Below are 20589 nucleotides of genomic sequence, written 5' to 3'. Positions count from 1 at the left end.
CATTATGCATTATTCACACAGCATATTAAACATTTTGAAATTACGATTCTATGTGAATTGTACTCTGATGTATATATGTAAATACTGCAAAAGAAAAATATTTGTTGCGCGTGCGCGTTGCTATATTTCGCCTTTTAAGAACCTCTCTATGTGTAATGATAGATTCTCCAACCTGTATAATACTACTTAACATCCGTAGACAAAAACTCATTTCACGTATTATACGTATCTAGAAAAAAGATGTAGTTTCTTGACTTAAAGTTTGTTTTACGATTTTTCGCCTAATTATACACCAAAACGATAAAATGTTTTATTTATATAACAAAAGTGTGTACACACTAGTGCTAGTAAACTTTATGTAGGTACTCTGGAAAGAGTAAAATGAATAATTTACGCACGGTAGTAGAAAATAGTTATTTATGTAACAAGTGTGTAATATGAGCCTTTTTTAATGAATGGGAAACTTGAATTCAAATACAAGTACCTGAATCTCGAATACAATTATCACCGACAAGCTCATCTTTCGGTTCAAAAAAAAAATGTTTCAGACATTCAGACAAGGCATTTCTACCTATACCAGAAGAACCAAAACACCACCTTATTACTACAGAAAATTTTAAAGACTTAATAAGAGATTTAAATGTGCCAAAATGGGAAGCAGAGCTTATGAAAAACTGAACAAAAAAATAAATTAATTATGAAAATATACTACTTACCTCTTTTGAAATATTGCAGAAATAACTTTTAAAATTTTTTTATGAAAGTAGAAGTTTTTTGTCAGTTTTTACTGCTCGAATTCATTAAATTAAAAAAAAACACCTCTTAAATTTCAACAAATAATAATATATTAACAATTTTTATTATAGTATAATGGGATTTCCATAAATACCTTTTTTATAATATATTAAAAAAAATATTCCCCATCGTGATTAATTTCTAGCAGTATCGTGATTTTCTTTATACCAATCCACACTTTCTTTAATAGCCTGTGAAAATTCAGTAAACTGAAAATCTGGCAAGTATTTCCTCAATTTTTTATTGCTAGCGGTTTTTTTGAATTGGCCATCTGCTTTGGTAGTGTCAAATACAATTTTCCCCTTAAAATCGAATGCGTTCACTAGTTCCTCGGCTAGTTGTTGTATTGATACTTCTGAAGATTCGTCCACTAGAGGAAAATGTTAAAGTTAATATTTATGTAGATCAATAACGGGACAAGCCCAATTAGAAGAAGTCATAACATATATATATTTTATAATTATATATTATAGACTAAACCCTATTCGGGAAATATAATTATACTTTAGTAAACAGTGTGTTAAATATGTGTCCAAACTTCGAGGGTGATTCTTTGGCGAACGAACGTTTTATATAAATATAGGTCCGGAATTGCTTTATTTCCAAGATACGGGTATTCCTAGTGAGGCTATTAACGAATGTTTTAATGCTTTTTACTCATGTATGCCTAGGTACCTCACTACCAAAGTACAGGGTTACGGACTCGGAAAGTACCGAACGAAAGTGCGAAAACTTCTGTACGAAAGTAACAGAAAATACGACTAAATTTACAACTAGATTAAACTTTTTTTTTTTAAGAAAAAATCAATTTTCTGCATGTTTTATAAAACCAAAGAAATTCAAACTAACAAGTAAGGTGCTAACATTATTGTTGTAACATGATCTTGACATTTTTGAACTGCATTAGTTCGATTAAAGGATTTCCGTATAAGTCATGGCAGATTTATTAGATCTAAGAGGTACAATGAGGACAATATAGCACATCTGCTTTGGATTTATTCAATGCTCCATATCTTATATACATTGGATGGATTCTAATTCTGTGAATTACTCAAATATGGGTCTACGCATTGATCAATACAACAAGCGGACAACATTAATTTTAATTAAAGTATTGCGCTCAATGAAGTTGAGTAAGCTGTCAAGAATTACATAAAAATCCTTAATAGCATCCATATATTTAATAGGAATTGTATTAATGCGGGAATTATATACCAATGAAAGAAATCTATTTTCCTTATACTTTAAGATACTAGAAATAAGATTCTAAGAAAAAAAAAATCAAAATCTAGAATTTTGTGATTTTTAAAATATTCTTCGGACTTTCTTAAGGAAAGATAACATTATTAAGGGAAATCAAGGACCTGGAAGTTATGTTTCAGAGTGATGTAATAAGATTATAGTGATATAAGGTTTACTTTGCATTTTCTTAAAATTGTCAACACAGCTTATAAGTCTTTAGGGTTTATTACAAGAAATAGCAAGTTCAGTTGAAAAAACTATTAAGATCAATCCGCTATAAACCTTAGTAAGACCACATTGATAAAATGCGAAAAAGGATCATAAGATGTAATTGACATAATATTTTCCCTGTTTATAATGATCAGGCTCTAATATTTATTCATCCGTTGCTCAATTAAATAAACTGTAACAAAAAACATAATTTATTAATTATATCCGCATATGTACCTTAAGTGAATGTAAGAATTCTAAGCTAACAAATATATATTTAGTATAGATTTAATCATCTATCTCCAATGAAGTCAAAAATCAAGATTTATCTGTTCAGTATAGTTTCAGGCTTTTGCAATCAGTTCCTTAATGGCATTTGAAGCTTTTTTCTGGATTCTGGTTCGCGGACTTTAAAGTAATTTCTTGTATATCCTACAAGTTCGTAGCATAGTTTTACATTTTTATTCCAGGCATTTGAAGCTATTTGTCATGTCTGTAAAGTATATTATATAACTTTCCACATTTTAAATAAATTTTTGATATCTTTATGCCAATTAAATCAATTTTTTCTGGGTTGTTTACACTTCCCATATCCTTGGACTTTTTAAGTAATTTCTTGTATTCCAGGCATTTGGAGTCATTTTCTTCAGATCAAAATGCTACCTTTTAACATGTCCATAATTATTCTGTTTTAGTTGAGCTATTTACCATACTTTTTAACTTAGTAACCATGTTTTTTCAAAATGGTATTAAAGAAATTAAATACATTTTAATCATACTGACCTGATAAAATAATAGGCTCAACCTCATTATATTCTCGTAAAACCCAAATAAACAGTTTCGCTAAATCCAAGGAGTAAATGAACTGTCTTAGAGGCTTTCCTGTACCCATTACAGTAAATGTATCTCCACCTAAATTGAAATTGAATAAAAAACCATTTTATGTTTAGAATTATAAACAAAATAATAAATATGTACATTGAACAAACCCATTTAATATGAAATATACTGAAATAATAATTCTACCTTCTTTAATAATGTCAAACAACTTCTTAATTAACCCTGGAATAACATGACTTGACTCTGGATTATAATTATCATGAGGCCCAAATACGTTGCAAGGAACCACTGACGTAAACATGCAACCGTGCTGCTCAAAATAAGCCTTATTCATTACATCAATCATACGCTTAGCATAACTGTATCCAAAATTTGATGGATGAGGAGGGCCATTATGAATCTGCAAATTTAGTATTTTTTTTTATGGTAAAATTGAATTTGAGATTAGTGAAGAATGTCTTACCATAGTTTCGTCAATAGGATATTCAGTTTTATCTGGAAAAATACAAGTAGATAAACATGACACCACCTTTTTAACTCCAGTTTCGTAGCTTATCTGTAACACATTATCATTCATATGTAAATTATTTCTTAGGAAGTCTAAGTTATGTGACATATTGTGAAAAAGTCCTCCCACCATGGCGGCCAGATGGATAACATGTGTGGGTTTGTATTTTTCGAATAGCTGTTTTGTTGCATTGTAATCACTAAAAAAAAGAATAAGTTTTATTGTTGTAGTTACGTGATAGAAAATTAAATAATAAACTCCTGGACAAAATTATCGCACCACTAATTATTTTGTCAAGAAAATTTAAATAAAAATAAATATCAGTTAAAACAGTTATAATATCTTTTCTCGTATAAAAAGCAGAACTGGACAAAAACTATGTTTATGCTTTATCATGGAACATGCTGCTCGTGAGGAGTGAGAATACATCCGCAGGAAAGTTTTCATAATTTGATACGAGGAATGCTGCGAAGACTTCAAGCGGTCATTGCAGCTAGAGGTGGCAATACACGTTATTAAGAATTCATTATGGGTCTATTGTTTTATTTTTGTATCAAAATTGAAGTTAGTGAAAATCGATGCTTTTCCTTGTATTGAATTTAGTTACTTAAATCTCGTTTTGTTAAATAGAATATAATTGTTTTTGTTAATTAATAATGCATAGTTAACAATGCTTATAAGTTTGCTTATTTTTTATCTTTATTAAAAAAAAATCTCTAAAAATCAAGTGGTGCGATAATTTTGTCCAGGAGTTTATAATATAGTTTTCAAATATCCTTTATTCTTTTTCTCTTATGTTGTCAGCAAAAAAATGTTGAAATTTCACATGGAAGAATTATATATTTTACATAAAAACATACTATTTGTAGTGATGTTCTGTAGTTTTGAAGTGAAAATTATAAGCAATGATATTTTTCAAAAGTATACAATAGACAAATTATCAACATTCTTTATCACTTATTAAATCTGTACTCGGGAAGCATACAACACATTCGCTTGATTTGTGAGTATTCAGTAAAAACAACAATTTTAACACAATTAGAGGTTAGTGTTAAATTGTGAATGTGTTATCTTACTTTGACTACCCAAATTAATAACTATATAGTTTTCTTTTTAAAGATATTTTTGAAAAAAATTAAAAAATATTCTAATTTGGAATTTGAAGGACATAGTGTTCTATGCTTCTGAAAAATTATAAAACATATTTTTATAATGATGGAAATAGTGTGTATTCTTGTTAAAAGTATTGTAAAAAATAGACAAAATAAAACAAAATCTTTATTTTGAATTAGTTAATATTACATTATCAGTATGCGGACAACAGTTAGTCTTTGTCAGTACTAGGGTAATCGTTATTGTCGAGTTTGTTATGCCTAAGATTCTTATAGAAATCATGACAGTAAGAGTTGGTAAATGGGAGCAATGATAAAAGGTCCTTGTACTTCTGTTCAGTGATATCGTTTCCTCTCTCAGTAACAGGTTGAAGTTTTTCTGGTAGATTTACGTCCAATGATCTTGCATTTTTTTTAAGATTTACTTTTCGGAAATCATCCTCAAACTTTGTCTTAAAGTACAAAATTCCAATCTCACCCTTTCTCACTTGAAGTTGTACTGCATTTGAGATTAGGACAGCATGTTTGTCTGTGTCGATTTTTCTGGCGATAAATGGTGAGTTTTTGAGAGTCCCGTAAAGTTCTTCCAAGTTAAAAAAATCTTGCACTTCCATATTTTCTACAATGAATTTTGGGGAGCATTGCCTAATGAATTGCTGCCAGTCCCACGGAGTCATAATTTCTTTAAGACGTAATAAATTCTTTCTCTTCCTTTCAATAACAGTATGCACTGTATCTGCCTCCATATGGGTGTGGCCTTTCAATAAAAATTTATGATTAATTACCTCAACTTGTGGATACTTTCCAATGATCCAAAAAAGTGCCATTACTACTGATAAGTTTTTATTTTGCCCATAGCAATTATCGGACCATATGGTCAATTCTTTGGTATCTCCGATATTTTGTATCACCCATTTAATTAAAGCTGATCCCACCTCGTTAGCACCTCGAGCAGCCTTAGTTTCATCCCTCATCATATTATGCGCCAGACCTGTAGTTGCGTTGTAGATTATGTCATCATGCTTTAGATGGTACCGAATTTTCGATTCCTGTATGTGAGCGTCATGTTGAATCTGCAATTGATTTTTGTCAGTTTCCGATTTGCTTCATGTAATTTTTGCAATTAAGGTATCACAATCATCACATGTGTCATTTTCTGGTGACTTAAAAGATAAATTATATTCTGTGTTGAAAACCTTTGAATAAAACAATTTTTTGGCAACCAATTCCTTTGAAATGTCATGATCTGTACACCACTCCAGATAAAGCTGGTATAATTTTTCCAGTGTAAGATCGGAACCCAGATATTTCTTTGCAGTCCGTTCTCTAGAGTAATGACTCTCATAGGATGGTATGCGCTCGATGTGTTGTTTAACATGCAGGCGTATATTTTCAGGTGTTTTATTGCCCGGAATATGTTTACCCCGTTTATCTTCTTCCACCATACCTCCCTCCTGACTTTTTTTTAAAGTATTAACAACTACTGTATTAGATATTGCTAATGTTCAAAAACATTAGCTTGCAAACTTTCTATTACGTTGAGCATTTTTGACTTCAATGCATGAACGAATGTATTGTCGTTTAGTATCCACGGACTTTTCCTTGCTCCAGTAAGTTTCAAAAATATTTTGCCTCTCATCTTTTGAAATCTTTTCAAAACATTTGCATGCATCTTTCATTTGTCTTGCTAATACTTCTTTGCCTTTCTTACTGGTATAGGCTTGGCCACTAGCATACCGCTCTTTCCGGATTGATGATTGCCAATTTTCTTTGTGGCGCATCATTTTACGCCCACTTTGTTTAATAAGAGTTTTTTGTTTGACCTTTCTTTTTTGAGTATTCTCTGACATCGAAATACTTGGGTTTAGATTAGCTGGTGTTGCAGGCAGATTATCCAACTCCTCTGCGACAGATGAACCACTGTCGTAATGAATAATCCCGATCTTTCAAAGAATCGTCGCTATCATGATCGTCCAAATCGTCACCTTCGAGAGTCACATTTGAATTACTTGAAGCTCCTTAAAAAAATTAATGTCTTTAGTAAGGAGAATCCATGTTGTGAAAATGACAAATACAGTAGAACCTCATTAATTCTACATCATTCTTTAATTACGACATTCGATAGTGAGAAAAACAATTTACAAAAAAAAAGTATGTCCTTTTTTTAAACTGTTATAAGTGGCATTTAAAAAAATAAACATTAAATACGTTTTTGGTCATCAGCATGACATTTGCTCAAATGTGTACGAATTATACTTTTTTCTGTACAAAACTATTTGAAGCAACTTTTTTGTATACCTTTTAAATTATTTTTTAGTTAATAAACTTACAGGACAAATTAGTTCATAAGTAATTTTATTTTGTACACACTATTTTACTCGTACTTTTTTCATTATACATAATTTGTACAATTTTATTAAGTGTTTTAACGGGGTGTGACTTAGCGAGGTTCTATTGTAGTGATTTCTTAAAATATCATACAAATGGTTGGGATACATACCAAAGAGTGGAACTTCTACATTCCTTAGAACCACTAGTGAACCATCAGACTTGTTACTCAAATTATCTGTGGTATTAACATCCATGTTTTCCGACTCATTTCTGTTTGCAACTTAAAAAATTCACATTTGGATTACTTCACAGTTCTAAAATGATGATACATTAAATAGGCATATACGTAAAGTAGTGTAACTGTAGTGTTCACAGTCATGGCTGATAAGCATGTATTAGTGGTAATGCTTAATTGAACCAATTCTAAAATTTAATAAAAATAAAAATGCATCTAAAATGCATAAAAGGTTTACAATAGGTTTTTATAATTTATTAGGAATAGAGCAAACACAAAAAAAATGTCATCATAAAACATTTATATTTTATTATCTATATTATATCCAAAATAATCACATTCAAATTGATTATAATAGTTAAAATTTAATTTTTTAGCGACAATCGCGCCAAATAACGCTGGTGTGCGCTCAACCTTACCTCCACAAAAAAGTTTGTAATAACCTCACATTTCGATGAATTCATTTACGTTATCTATTACTATTTCTTAAATTAATTTAAAAAAGTAGTCTTACCTTCTTGTTTGTCTTACTTTTTAAGAAGTGAGAAGATTCGTTTCCCTCTTGATTCCATTTTTTTAAAGCTCTTTTCAAAACTATTGTAACTAAGAATAATAAACACAGTCAATAATAAACATAGCACTCACTAATTTGCCGCCTTGAAACCCTAAAATCATACTGGCATGTGGCTCGTGTTTAACATTATGTGTAATCCCCACCTACTATTTTATAGCTTTACTTAGAGGCATATGACACCAAGTGATTATGGTGTTCTATGCCGCTAAATGAGTTACCAAAGATAGTACAAGAGATTCAAGGCATACAGATATTATTACTTTGGTGTCTTAAGCCTCTGATTAAACATGCACATAGTGTTAAAACCTTATGATGTTTCTCGGCTATTTTAATTATTTGGACTTGGTGTTGTATGCCCCACAAAAGATTTTAGTTTTCTGAATAAAACTACATAACAGACTCATTTTTGGTAAAAATTGGACATAGTGTTCTTTGCCTCCCAGGTACAGAAATAAACATTCCATCCTGTGTTAGTAATAAGACTTTCTAGATAATGATTATTTCATTCTTGTATTTTCTGTTAATAAAACAAATATTTGTAATGATATCCTATTATTGAAACCCTTCTTAGATTTTGAAAATATCAATGTTATTGTACCATTATTTGTAAGATATTCCCTCTAAATCTAAAATATAATATTTAAAGGTTTTAATTAATATTTTAAAAGAGGTAGGTATGTTTACTTTGAAACAGATCAAGGTTCATTGTTTATGCAAAAATGTACTTATGATAACACAGAAACACTTATTGTTCTGAATATTTTATGATCATTATCTGATTATTTTCCACATAAACTGTTGGTTTTTCCTATGGAAACTCACCACAAATCTGCATCTTTACTACTTAGAAAAACCCAAGTTTCATTGCTTTTTCCTTCAGATTCGATGACTTTTTGAATGGCCCTTCCTACTAGTCCAGAGCCTCCGGTTACCAAAATAGTCTTATTATCAGACATATTCCTTCTCACTTATTAATTCAATTTAAAATTAACTTAACAAAAAGTAAACACGTCTACTATAAAAAAATATTTTGAAAATGATCTTGAGGTTATGTAAACGTCAATATTAAATGTGGGGTAATCGAAAGAAATCGTAGATGGCGCTAACTAGCTGGTTATATCCAATCTGTTTCATACGCAAAAAAATATAGAGAAACGCGGGTTGCCTAGATACCGAGAAGAAATTCTCTGTCCTACTGATGGAGCAGTAATTCGAACTAAGCTTGACACTTATGAGGCCTAACTCTCTTTTCAACCCGTTTAGACAATGAAATTTAAAAGAAAGCCTGATCAAATCCAACACAAAATCTGAATTCAATTAAGTGCGGAAAATTCGAATTTTACGACGGCCCAACATGAAACAACTACTAAATGTCACACAGGTAGGTATACCCCCAGGTCAATTTTTTTGAAAAAATTTTTTTTTTTAATTCGTACTAACAATACCAGCGGATTGTTCTCATCAAGTAGATCACGAAAATACCGGGTTGTAAGGAAATCCGAGCAGAACTAAGAAATCGAGTATTTTTTCGACCTCGTTTTTGAGGCCAAAAATGAGCATCAAAAATGCCATATCTCGGCTATCGTAAATGCTACGACCTTGCGGATGTTCTCGTTGGATTCAGACTGACGAAACTAAGAAAAAACTGTTGGAATTTTTCCGATAGCTCCCATAAAAGCCGAGATATCGGCCTTCAAAGTTTGGGTTTTTTCATTTTTCGGGTATACCCCCCCGTTTGGAATTTTTTCAGAAATTTTTTTTTTTTTCGAATTCGAACTAACTATACCAGCGAATTGTTCTCATCAAGTAGATCACGAAAATACCGGGTTATAAGGGAATCCGAGCAGAACTAAGAAATCGAGTATTTTTTCGACCTCGTTTTTGAGGCCAAAAATGGGCATCAAAAATGCCACATCTCGGCTATCGTAAATGCTACCACCTTGCGGATGGCCTCATTGAACTCATTGAACTCAAAATGACGAAACTAAGACAAGACCGTTGGAATTTTTTCGATAGCTCCCATAGAAGCCGAGATATCGGCCTTCAAAATTTGGGTTTTTTCATTTTTCGGGTATACCCCCCCGTTTGGATTTTTTTCAAAAATTTTTTTTTTTCGAATTCGAACTAACTATACCAGCGGATTGTTCTCATCAAGTAGATCACGAAAATACCGGGTTATAACAGGATTCGATCAGAAATAAGGGAATGAGAGCACTTTGAAAATTGGGAAATTGTCACTTTTTGACCTCGTTTTTGAGGCCAAAAATGGGCATCAAAAATGCCATATCTCGGCTATCGTAAAAACTACGATCTTGCGAATGGTCTTGTTGGATTCAGAAGGACGAAACTAAGACAAAGCCGTTGGAATTTTCCCGATAGCTCCTATAGAAGCCGAGATATCGGCCTTCAAAGTTTGGGTTTTTTCATTTTTCGGGTATACCCCCCCGTTTGGATTTTTTTCAGAAATTTTTTTTTCGAATTCGAACTAACTATACCAGCGGATTGTTCTCATCAAGTAGATCACGAAAATACCGGGTTATAACAGGATTCGATCAGAAATAAGGGAATGAGAGCACTTTGAAAATTCGGAAATTGTCACTTTGTAACTTCGTTTTTGAGGCCAAAAATGGGCATCAAAAATGCCATATCTCGGCTAGCGTAAAAGCCTCGACCTTGCGGATGGTCTTGTTGGATTCAGAAGGACGAAACTAAGACAAAACCGTTGGAACTTTCCCGATAGCTCCTATAGAAGCCGAGATATCGGCCTTCAAATTTTGGGTTTTTTCATTTTTCGGGTATACCCCCCTATTTGATTTTTTTTCAAAAAATTTTTATTTTTCGAATTCGAACTAACTATACCAGCCGATTGTTCTCATCAAGTAGATCACGAAAATACCGGGTTATAACAGGATTCGATCAAAAATAAGGGAATGAGAGCACTTTGAAAATTCGGAAATTGTCACTTTTTGACCTCGTTTTTAATGTCAAAATTGGGCATCAAAAATGCCATATCTCGGCTAGCGTAAAAGCTACGCCTTTGCGGATGGTCTCATTGAACTCAAAATGACGAAACTAAGACAAAACCGTTGGAATTTTCCCGATAGCTGCCATAGAAGACCAGATATCGGCCTTCAAAGTTTGGGTTTTTTCATTTTTCGGGTATACCCCCCCGTTTGGATTTTTTTCAGAATTTTTTTTTTTTTCGAATTCGAACTAACTATACCAGCGGATTGTTCTCATCAAGTAGATCACAAAAATACCGGGTTATAACAGGATTCGATCAGAAATAAGGGAATGAGAGCACTTTGAAAATTCGGAAATTGTCACTTTGTAACCTCGTTTTTGAGGCCAAAAATGGGCATCAAAAATGCCATATCTCGGCTAGCGTAAAAGCCTCGACATTGCGGATGATCTTGTTGGATTCAGAAGGACGAAACTAAGACAAAACCGTTGGAACTTTCCTGATAGCTCCTATAGAAGCCGAGATATCGGCCTTCAAAGTTTGGGTTTTTTCATTTTTCGGGTATACCCCCCCCCATTTGATTTTTTTTCAAAAAATTTTTATTTTTCGAATTCGAACTAACTATACCAGCGGATTGTTCTCATCAAGTAGATCACGAAAATACCGGGTTATAACAGGATTCGATCAAAAATAAGGGAATGAGAGCACTTTGAAAATTCGGAAATTGTCACTTTTTGACCTCGTTTTTGAGGCCAAAATTGGGCATCAAAAATGCCATATCTCGGCTAGCGTAAAAGCTACGCCTTTGCGGATGGTCTCATTGAACTCAAAATGACGAAACTAAGACAAAACCGTTGGAATTTTCCCGATAGCTCCCATAGAAGACGAGATATCGGCCTTCAAAGTTTGGGTTTTTTCATTTTTCGGGTATACCCCCCCGTTTGGATTTTTTTCAGATTTTTTTTTTTTTTTTCGAATTCGAACTAACTATACCAGCGGATTTTTCTCATCAAGTAGATCACAAAAATACCGGGTTATAACAGGATTCGATCAGAAATAACGGAATAAGAGCACTTTGAAAATTCGGAAATTGTCACTTTTTGACCTCGTTTTTGAGGCCAAAATTAGGCAAAATTGCGGATGGTCTCGTTGGATTCAGACTGACGAAACTAAGACAAAACCGTTGGAATTTTCCCGATAGCTCCTATAGAAGCCGAGATATCGGCCTTCAAAGTTTGGGTTTTTTCATTTTTTTGGTATACCCCCCCGTTTGGATTTTTTTCAGAAAAATTTTTCTTTCGAATTCGAACTAACTATACCAGCGGATTGTTCTTATCAAGTAGATCACGAAAATACCGGATTATAACAGGATTCGATCAGAAATAAGGGAATGAGAGCACTTTGAAAATTCGGAAATTGTCACTTTTTGACCTCGTTTTTGAGGCTAAAAATGGGCATCAAAAATGCCATATCTCGGCTAGCGTAAAAGCTACGACCTTGCGGATGGTCTCATTGAACTCAAAATGACGAAACTAAGACAAAACCGTTGGAATTTTCCCGATAGCTCCCATAGAAGACGAGATATCGGCCTTCAAAGTTTGGGTTTTTTCATTTTTCGGGTATACCCCCCCGTTTGGATTTTTTTCAGAATTTTTTTTTTTTTTTTCGAATTCGAACTAACTATACCAGCGGATTTTTCTCATCAAGTAGATCACAAAAATACCGGGTTATAACAGGATTCGATCAGAAATAACGGAATAAGAGCACTTTGAAAATTCGGAAATTGTCACTTTTTGACCTCGTTTTTGAGGCCAAAATTAGGCAAAATTGCGGATGGTCTCGTTGGATTCAGACTGACGAAACTAAGACAAAACCGTTGGAATTTTCCCGATAGCTCCTATAGAAGCCGAGATATCGGCCTTCAAAGTTTGGGTTTTTTCATTTTTTGGGTATACCCCCCCGTTTGGATTTTTTTCAGAAAAATTTTTCTTTCGAATTCGAACTAACTATACCAGCGGATTGTTCTTATCAAGTAGATCACGAAAATACCGGATTATAACAGGATTCGATCAGAAATAAGGGAATGAGAGCACTTTGAAAATTCGGAAATTGTCACTTTTTGACCTCGTTTTTGAGGCTAAAAATGGGCATCAAAAATGCCATATCTCGGCTAGCGTAAAAGCTACGACCTTGCGGATGGTCTCATTGAACTCAAAATGACGAAACTAAGACAAAACCGTTGGAATTTTCCCGATAGCTCCCATAGAAGACGAGATATCGGCCTTCAAAGTTTGGGATTTTTCATTTTTCGGGTATACCCCCCGTTTGGATTTTTTTCAGAAATTTTTTTTTTTTGAATTCGAACTAACTATACCAGCGGATTGTTCTCATCAAGTAGATCACGAAAATACCGGGTAATAACAGGATTCGATCAGAAATAAGGGAATGAGAGCACTTTGAAAATTCGGAAATGATCACTTTTTGACCTCGTTTTTGAGGCCAAAAATGGGCATCAAAAATGCCATATCTCGGCTATTATAAAAGCTACGCCTTTGCGGATGGTCTCATTGAACTCAAAATGACGAAACTAGGACAAAACCGTTGGAATTTTCCCGATAGCTTTCATAGAAGACGAGATATCGGCCTTCAAAGTTTGGGTTTTTTCATTTTTCGGGTATACCCCCCCGTTTGGATTTTTTTCAGAATTTTTTTTTTTTTCGAATTTGATCTAACTATACCAGCGGATTGTTCTCATCAAGTAGATCACAAAAATACCGGGTTATAACAGGATTCGATCAGAAATAACGGAATGAGAGCACTTTGAAAATTCGGAAATTGTCACTTTTTGACCTCGTTTTTGAGGCCAAAATTGGGCATCAAAAATGCCATATCTCGGCTAGCGTAAAAGCCACGACCTTGCGAATGGTCTCGTTGGATTCAGACTGATGAAACTAAGACAAAATCGTTGGAATTTTCCCGATAGCTCCTATAGAAGCCGAGATATCGGCCTTCAAAGTTTGGATTTTTTCATTTTTTGGGTATACCCCCCCGTTTGGATTTTTTTCAGAAAAATTTTTATTTTTCGAATTGGAACAAACTATACCAGCGGATTGTTCTCATCAAGTAGATCAGGAAAATATCGGGTTATAAGGGAATCCGAGCAGAACTAAGAAATCATAGAGTAATTAAAAGTATTTAATATTCATTTCTCTATGTTAAAGATAGAGAAATAATAGAAAAAAGAGAAAAGGCCGAAAAAGTTACCTTTTTCGGCCGTAATAGCCTTAATGGGGTAATGGGGTTAAGGGTTTTACTGGAGTAAAGGCATAAAGATCCTGGAAAAACTGATGAAGCTGCGCTGCAGATTTCAGCTTGTTAGGGTGTCTGAATACTTAGGCTATAAAAGAAGCGAGGAACCAGACTTCTTCCCTACTATGGCATTGCCCTCAGGTAATGCTCGGTGAAATACGACGGGCCCACTCAAAGACCTATCCTATGTGCATAAAAACACACAGCCTTACATGTCATTTCAATATGTTATCTCTAGGAGAGTTAATAAAAAGAAGTTCAAAATACTTCATGTTTGCATTTGTTTATTATTAGCTTTAACTCCAGTTAATTACTATAATATGTAATCTTGGTAATTTTTACTGCTTTGCTATGAAATTATACTGGACCTTAAAAATAATTTATTAAAAGTGTACTGTTTATTTTACGCAGTATAAACCTTTCACATTTCCAAAATGGAAAAACTCTCAGGCGCTAAGTTATCCCAGGTTAAATTTTTCATTTAGTTTGAGGTATAGCTGGTCGGTATAAGATTGCTCGTTATCACAGAATACTATCCATCAATTGACATATTTGAGCATACCTGACGGAATGCTTTGAAATCATTTTTTTTATCTTACTGGTATATTGTAAGAAATTCTTATATTTACTAATATTCTTAAGGAATAACCTATATAACAAAAAATTTAATCGCTTTTCTGTCGTAATCCATTAGCAGAACATGTTACATTGGCATTTTTTCGAAATTACACACCGTTTATTGGCAGGAGGCCAAAAATGCCGACACCATCATCACCACCGTTTTGATTCCACACGATTCCGATGCCAACAACGAGAGAAAATTTATTTTTGTACAAAAACACACGCTCTACAAGTAATACATGAAAATAACAATTTTTACTTCAACGATCTAAAAGTTAGTTTTGTGGTCGAAAGGATACAATATGGATAATTGATTTTGTTTCTCAGTGGTATAGTTTTAACAATAGGTATATCTGTCAGGTATGGTTTATTTATTCGATATAGAAATCAGTGTTTTAGTGATGGGTAACGTCGATGATTATTTCAAAGAAATTATCTGTCTGCAGTTGAAGAAACCGAAAAGCTGGAATTGGGAGTTGAAAACATCCAAATCATCTCCTAATATTGCGTTACCTTGTATTAAACTGTTTGATGCTAAAGGACGGTTATTAGGTAAATATGCAAAAGTGTTGTTTTATTTTGTTCAGCTGGAATTAAGTAGTTTATTTTTTTTCTATTTCGTAATCATGGAGCTTAGACTAACTGGTAATAGAAGACGTCAAAATATATACTTTAAGTAAAATGGTTCCCCTTTAATTTAAGGTCACGGATAAAACGATATTGTCTCTGATTTCTAGGCAAAGTAATTTAGCATTGGCTGGTTCCTCTGGGACAATCTTCAAAATTCTGAAAATACAGCAAATTCTTCTGCTACATCAATATTTACTACATTTTTCACTAATACCATCCATGACAGGCTTTGTGTCATTATAAATGTATTAATTTCTGGGAAACCATAGTCTCCTGCTTGAAGTGATGTATCGAAGAAATGAGAATTCATGGTATTTTGTAAATCAATGTTTTGCTACTTGGAAAGCCATATAGCATGTACCCCAACGATCTTATTTTAGAACTCAGAAAATCTGTGAGTATTTCGCGTTTGTTTCTTTTCTTAGTACCCACGTAAGTAAGCTTGTTTATAATAAAATATCCTGCGATCTCCATTAAGGAATATCAGTTATCATCAAAAATATTTCTGTTGCTTTCAAATATGGGCTTACAAAAATCAGTGCCTTTGCCACAATAAATATATATTTTATATGTAGTATGTCCAAGCATCTACAAGGCATTTTACAGGTTTGCTTGTTAAATACAGACTAACATTCGCTCCCAAACAGTAAGCTGATAACGCGTTTTGATTGAACTTTTTAAATATGTCTGAGATTGCTGCACCTAGGTCTTCAGAGAAAATTTGCCACCATGCGTTCACTGGTTCGATGTTTGGCAAAGAAAATTTCATAGCAATTTTAATAAATTTCGGTGTTTTTACATTTGGGGGGTTGGTTCAGTGGCACCCCATTTATATGTTTTTTTTACGAAGACATATTTATCAACTTATCATATATAATTATCAGCTTCACTTGTTTCACTGGCCTCTTCACTTTCAATAAACGGCATCTCATCTTGGCATCATCAGAAGCACTGTAAGAAAGCCAGTTTGTGATCACTTATTCCGTTCGTTAGATATGAATTAAAACAATCGAAAATAGTGAACTAATTTATGTATATACTTCACTACAAAAACACAATCACTTACGACTACTAGAGATATTTGCTTACAACTAATTAATTTTCACTAGTTCACTGAACACACAACTGACTACTACCGCCGATGCGGCGCTTTATATACTCGGTAGAGCGCTGTTGCGGAAGCTTCTTGCCAACCTTGTGAATGTCGTGCGGTGTGCGACTTGTGTTATTCCGAAATGACTGAGAATCAGGTCGTTTCTCTGAGTTTACAAAATTGTTACAATATACACTAACAGCATCATGGGAGTCCCATAAACTCTAAAGTCTTTGCCCTTTGATGACGAAGACGGAATCTATTAAGCAGTTTATACTTGCTACACTCTGATCGTAAAGGTTAAATACTTTTATCACTAATAGGCGCATGTACTTGAATGTAACAAATATACTACTAAAGATACAGATTAACAAGTCCCAAAAGTCAGATTTTTAAATAGCTGGCTACCAAATTCCTTCCCAAACTAATTCACTTAAGTTGGCAAAATTATATTATAGCGTTTTTACTTTTTTGGTGTAAATTAATTAATATTTAATTTAAGACACTATTTACATTATTGGTTAATTACAATATAGTGAACACGATTACTTAATACTACTAGAACTTTAAATCGAAGTAAATAGTATTTATTTAATACTTGTCACGTGTCTTCAGAGATATCGCGATCGTTACCGAATGACTGAGAACAGCTGGTATATTTGTGGCCTATGGTAGATTAAAAATAATGGTCAAAGATTTTCTATTAAGTTAAATTGTTCTTTAAGCATGATTATTTACGAATGACTGCAAAAAAAATGGAGTGGTGCTAGATCAGAAGATTTGCCTACCCATTCTATTGGAACTCTTTATCCAACTTAATGAACCTGGAAAAGCATCATAAAGAAATTGCCTGATAGAGAAAATATAGTGGAAATTCTACTTCATCTCTGATAATGTATTAAGTTTTTTTTTCCTTCAATATAATCAGTTCTTCATAATAATTCGTAAAAAATGTAAATCGTTGCTGTCAAGGGTAGGTACATCAAGTAAATCACTACTGCTTTTACTTAAAATTCCCATACCAACAAGTTATTGTTTCTTGGATTTTATTTAGGTAATTTTGAAATTTTAATCAGTGCCTTTAATTCCGTAATTTTTATTCTACAGAAAGGACTTATAATATTTTCCCGAACATGCTAACATCGTTAGCGAAACACGTTTTGAGAATAAAAATAAATAGTTTTGGTTAGTGGAAAGATTGTTTTGTGATTTTCTCTCTACAGAAAGAAGGTACATCATCACTAAATGATTATTCTAGTCAATCAGAAAAAAATTATATTTTTCTATGTAGAAATATTATCCTTATAAGCACTGCATGTGAAAACATGTCTGGCTCTCCTGTTACTATAATTTATTACTTGATATAACTTTATGAAATTTGGTGCACAGTTTTGGATTAACAAAAGGCATTTTTTAATCTGAAAGATTTTTAAAATCTTTATCAGTGGTGTTCGAATGGAATTTAATATGAATTTAATTCGTCACTGCAGATTTAAGAAACAAGAATTATTTCTAAAATTCTACTTCAGCTTACAGTAAACGTGAAACCAAGATCTCCAAGTTGTTTAATCTCGAATAAGTCCTGGTGAGTCTCCAGAAATCCATCAAGTTTCTTAGGTAAAGTTCTTTATGTCAGCACCTCCAACGGACATAATCCATTCATTAATCAGCTGTGTTTCTAGAGTGAACTTCTAGTTTCCTAGCTCGAGTCACAATTTTCTTCGGTATGTTCGGATCCTTTGCAAGGAAATTCTTCGTTTCATTAATGGAGAAGGATACGCTAACATTACAACATCTAATCTACAGACGTGGAACCAAGGTGACTCATTGATATGTTCAAGATTTTACTTTCTGATAACTCTTGGTAAGGCGCCTGAAATCCATCAAGATTGTTAAGTAAACTTATAGCCCCGTCAGTAGTTCCAATCGACATAATCCACTAATTAGTCGTTTATCGAAAGCGAACGCTGAGTTTCCTAGATTGATTCTCACATTGTCATTCATGCCGACGAATGTGAGCTCCTTTTAGCATTTCCTTCGAGAAGTTCAGATGTTCTGCAGGAAAATTCTTTATTCAATTCAGATCGTTACTTAAAAGACCTTAAGCTTTACACCTAGTCCAAGACGTAAAATCAAGATGACTTATTATGACTATTAGCACTTCCTTATCAGTATCCTTAAGCAAACTTAAGGATACTGAGTTTTCAGGATACTTTGATTCTTGGCGTTATTTCCAAGGAACAGAATTCATTCATTGATCAGTCGTTTTTCGAGAATAAGCTCCGGGTTTCCTAGATTACCTTTCAGGATTTTATTCATGCGTACGGATATTCGCTACTGTTATAGTTTTCTTCGAGAAGGACTCTTGCAATGGCTGGAATTCATCAATGAATCAATCATTTTTAACAGTAAATAATGACTTTCTATATCATCTCTAGTAATATTTCTCTTTATGTAGTACGCATGTTCTGCACGAAAACTTTACATTTCCGTGTAAACTGACCTAGAACCTGAAATGTTCTGAGTGTAAGCAGCAATAATGCACCGGAATCAACTTTGAGTAATAAGAATATTGCTATATCAGACCATTACGAAAGACATGTAGCCATTTTTGATCGATAATTGAAGACCCGCTTCTTGGCGCACGCGCCTTTACCTCACCCTGACGTCTTGTCACATGTCTGTTTCCGCCGTGTGGCGGGCATTTTAAATAATATAGCAACACAACAGAACCTTAATAGGCCTAAGATTGGAACCTGAAGGACCTACTTCTAATTAAAACGGTTTATTTTATTCTCGACACGTGTTTCGCTAACGAAGATGGCATTTTCGGGAGACGATTAAAACCCAGTTTTCTTCTCTACTAGATGCTAACTTGTGTCGAGAATAAAATAAAGTTTTGGTTGGTAGTAAAACTGTTTTCTGATTTGAGTGACCTATAACCTGTATCGTACAAAAATTCCATTCGAAAGAACAATAACTTAAAACCTGTTTTGTCCCAATATGAGAATTTAATTTTATCTGGTGGTATAAAGTCATCTATAGTCTCCAACTTAATTACAATATTTTTTTTAAGTGGAATCAAAATCCGAAGGTGGAGTATTCAGATCCAGCGACGTTACAAGAACCAAACCCATCCATTCAAATCATCGAAGAACCAAAAGCGATGATATCTCGAAAGACCTTCAAATAAATTCTATCAGTAAGAGCCATAGTGATGTTAAAATTAATATTCTTAAACCAAAAGATGAAAAAAATCTAAATAAAAAAGCCGAAATTGATCTTCAGAAGTCAAATAATGTGGATAGTAAAAGGGCTCGAAGACCCTATTTGGGCAAAAGTAACAGCGATATGAAAATATTAGAACGGATACAAGAAGCTAAAGAACCAGCCCCTATGAGGAGCAGACATTACTCTTTTGGTCATCATCATAGACAGTTGAAGAAAAATGATGAAACCAATAATGAGAAGAAGAATCAAAAACCCAAAATAATTTTGCAAAAAGCTGATGTGGTGTCATTTCCACCTAATAAATTACAAGTAAGCACTAATTTTATTTTTTTGAATATAATAGTCTTAATAGCATCCCTTTGTAGGTAGAAGACGTCCCAAAACCAAAAAGGTATCGCCTAAGAAAAAGTAGAGCCGGAACATTACTCATCAACGACGAAAGCTTCAGTTCCACACATCGTAAAAGGTGCCATGGAGAATTTGGTGATTGTAGACACGACAGCGACGATATCATTATTGAAAATATTGAAGACTTAAGCGATTCCGCTGAGGAGGAGAATATTAACCGGTAGGTTTGTTTTAATTTTTATTACGATACTACTATATTGCTACTTGCCCTACATCAGGCTCATTAAAAATGTTAAATTTTTCATGATCCTAATATATTTTTGAATATTTTAGTGGAGAAATTCAATTAAGTGATAAAGAAAAGCAGTCTAAAGCTGATTATAATGGAAACTATATCATCAAAAGTAATTCTTATATTGAAAATCATAACGTTGAGCTCGTAAACGACAAACGAAGACGTCGGAAAAAACGTGTTAAAAAAGGTAAGGTTATTTTAATAATGAAAAGTTATTTTACCAAAAATATGACTTTTTCATAATTTTTCACGT

The 20589-nt window shown here is 33.3% G+C and overlaps 2 protein-coding genes and 1 long non-coding RNA gene across 5 annotated transcripts in view; 1 reads left to right on the top strand and 2 right to left on the bottom strand.

Moving 5' to 3' along the window:
* Positions 1-822: 822 nt before the first annotated feature.
* Positions 823-8894, bottom strand: LOC126738443 (GDP-L-fucose synthase). The gene is made up of 5 exons (XM_050443793.1): positions 8670-8894; positions 3551-3794; positions 3274-3487; positions 3031-3159; positions 823-1165 (listed from the first exon to the last, which is right to left on the bottom strand). The coding sequence occupies exons 1-5, from the start codon at positions 8801-8803 to the stop codon at positions 930-932; spliced, it is 957 nt and encodes a 318-aa protein (XP_050299750.1). The 5' UTR covers positions 8804-8894; the 3' UTR covers positions 823-929.
* Positions 4861-7450, bottom strand: LOC126738444 (uncharacterized). The gene is made up of 2 exons (XR_007661342.1): positions 7208-7450; positions 4861-6725 (listed from the first exon to the last, which is right to left on the bottom strand). It is a non-coding gene; the product is annotated as an uncharacterized LOC126738444 (long non-coding RNA).
* A 163-nt stretch (positions 8895-9057) lies between the features above and the next one.
* Positions 9058-20589, top strand: part of LOC126738440 (uncharacterized) — a 60193-nt gene continuing 48661 nt past the window's right edge. For 2 of the 3 annotated variants that reach the window (XM_050443791.1, XM_050443790.1), the window contains exons 1-5: positions 14934-15086; positions 15139-15291; positions 19539-20002; positions 20059-20261; positions 20375-20523. In XM_050443791.1, coding sequence (XP_050299748.1) covers positions 15141-15291; positions 19539-20002; positions 20059-20261; positions 20375-20523 — 967 coding nt within the window. In that variant the 5' untranslated portion in view covers positions 14934-15086; positions 15139-15140. Of the gene's footprint in view, positions 9229-14933; positions 15087-15138; positions 15292-19538; positions 20003-20058; positions 20262-20374; positions 20524-20589 lie in introns of those variants that run through there. The other variant, XM_050443792.1, reaches the window with a different exon arrangement.

This window comes from Anthonomus grandis, chromosome 7 (assembly GCF_022605725.1).
Source record: "Anthonomus grandis grandis chromosome 7, icAntGran1.3, whole genome shotgun sequence".
NCBI classification, from domain to species: Eukaryota; Metazoa; Arthropoda; class Insecta; order Coleoptera; family Curculionidae; genus Anthonomus; species Anthonomus grandis.
The sequence above is the reverse complement of the archived record's forward strand: the minus strand, read 5'-3'. Positions and strand labels throughout refer to the sequence as shown.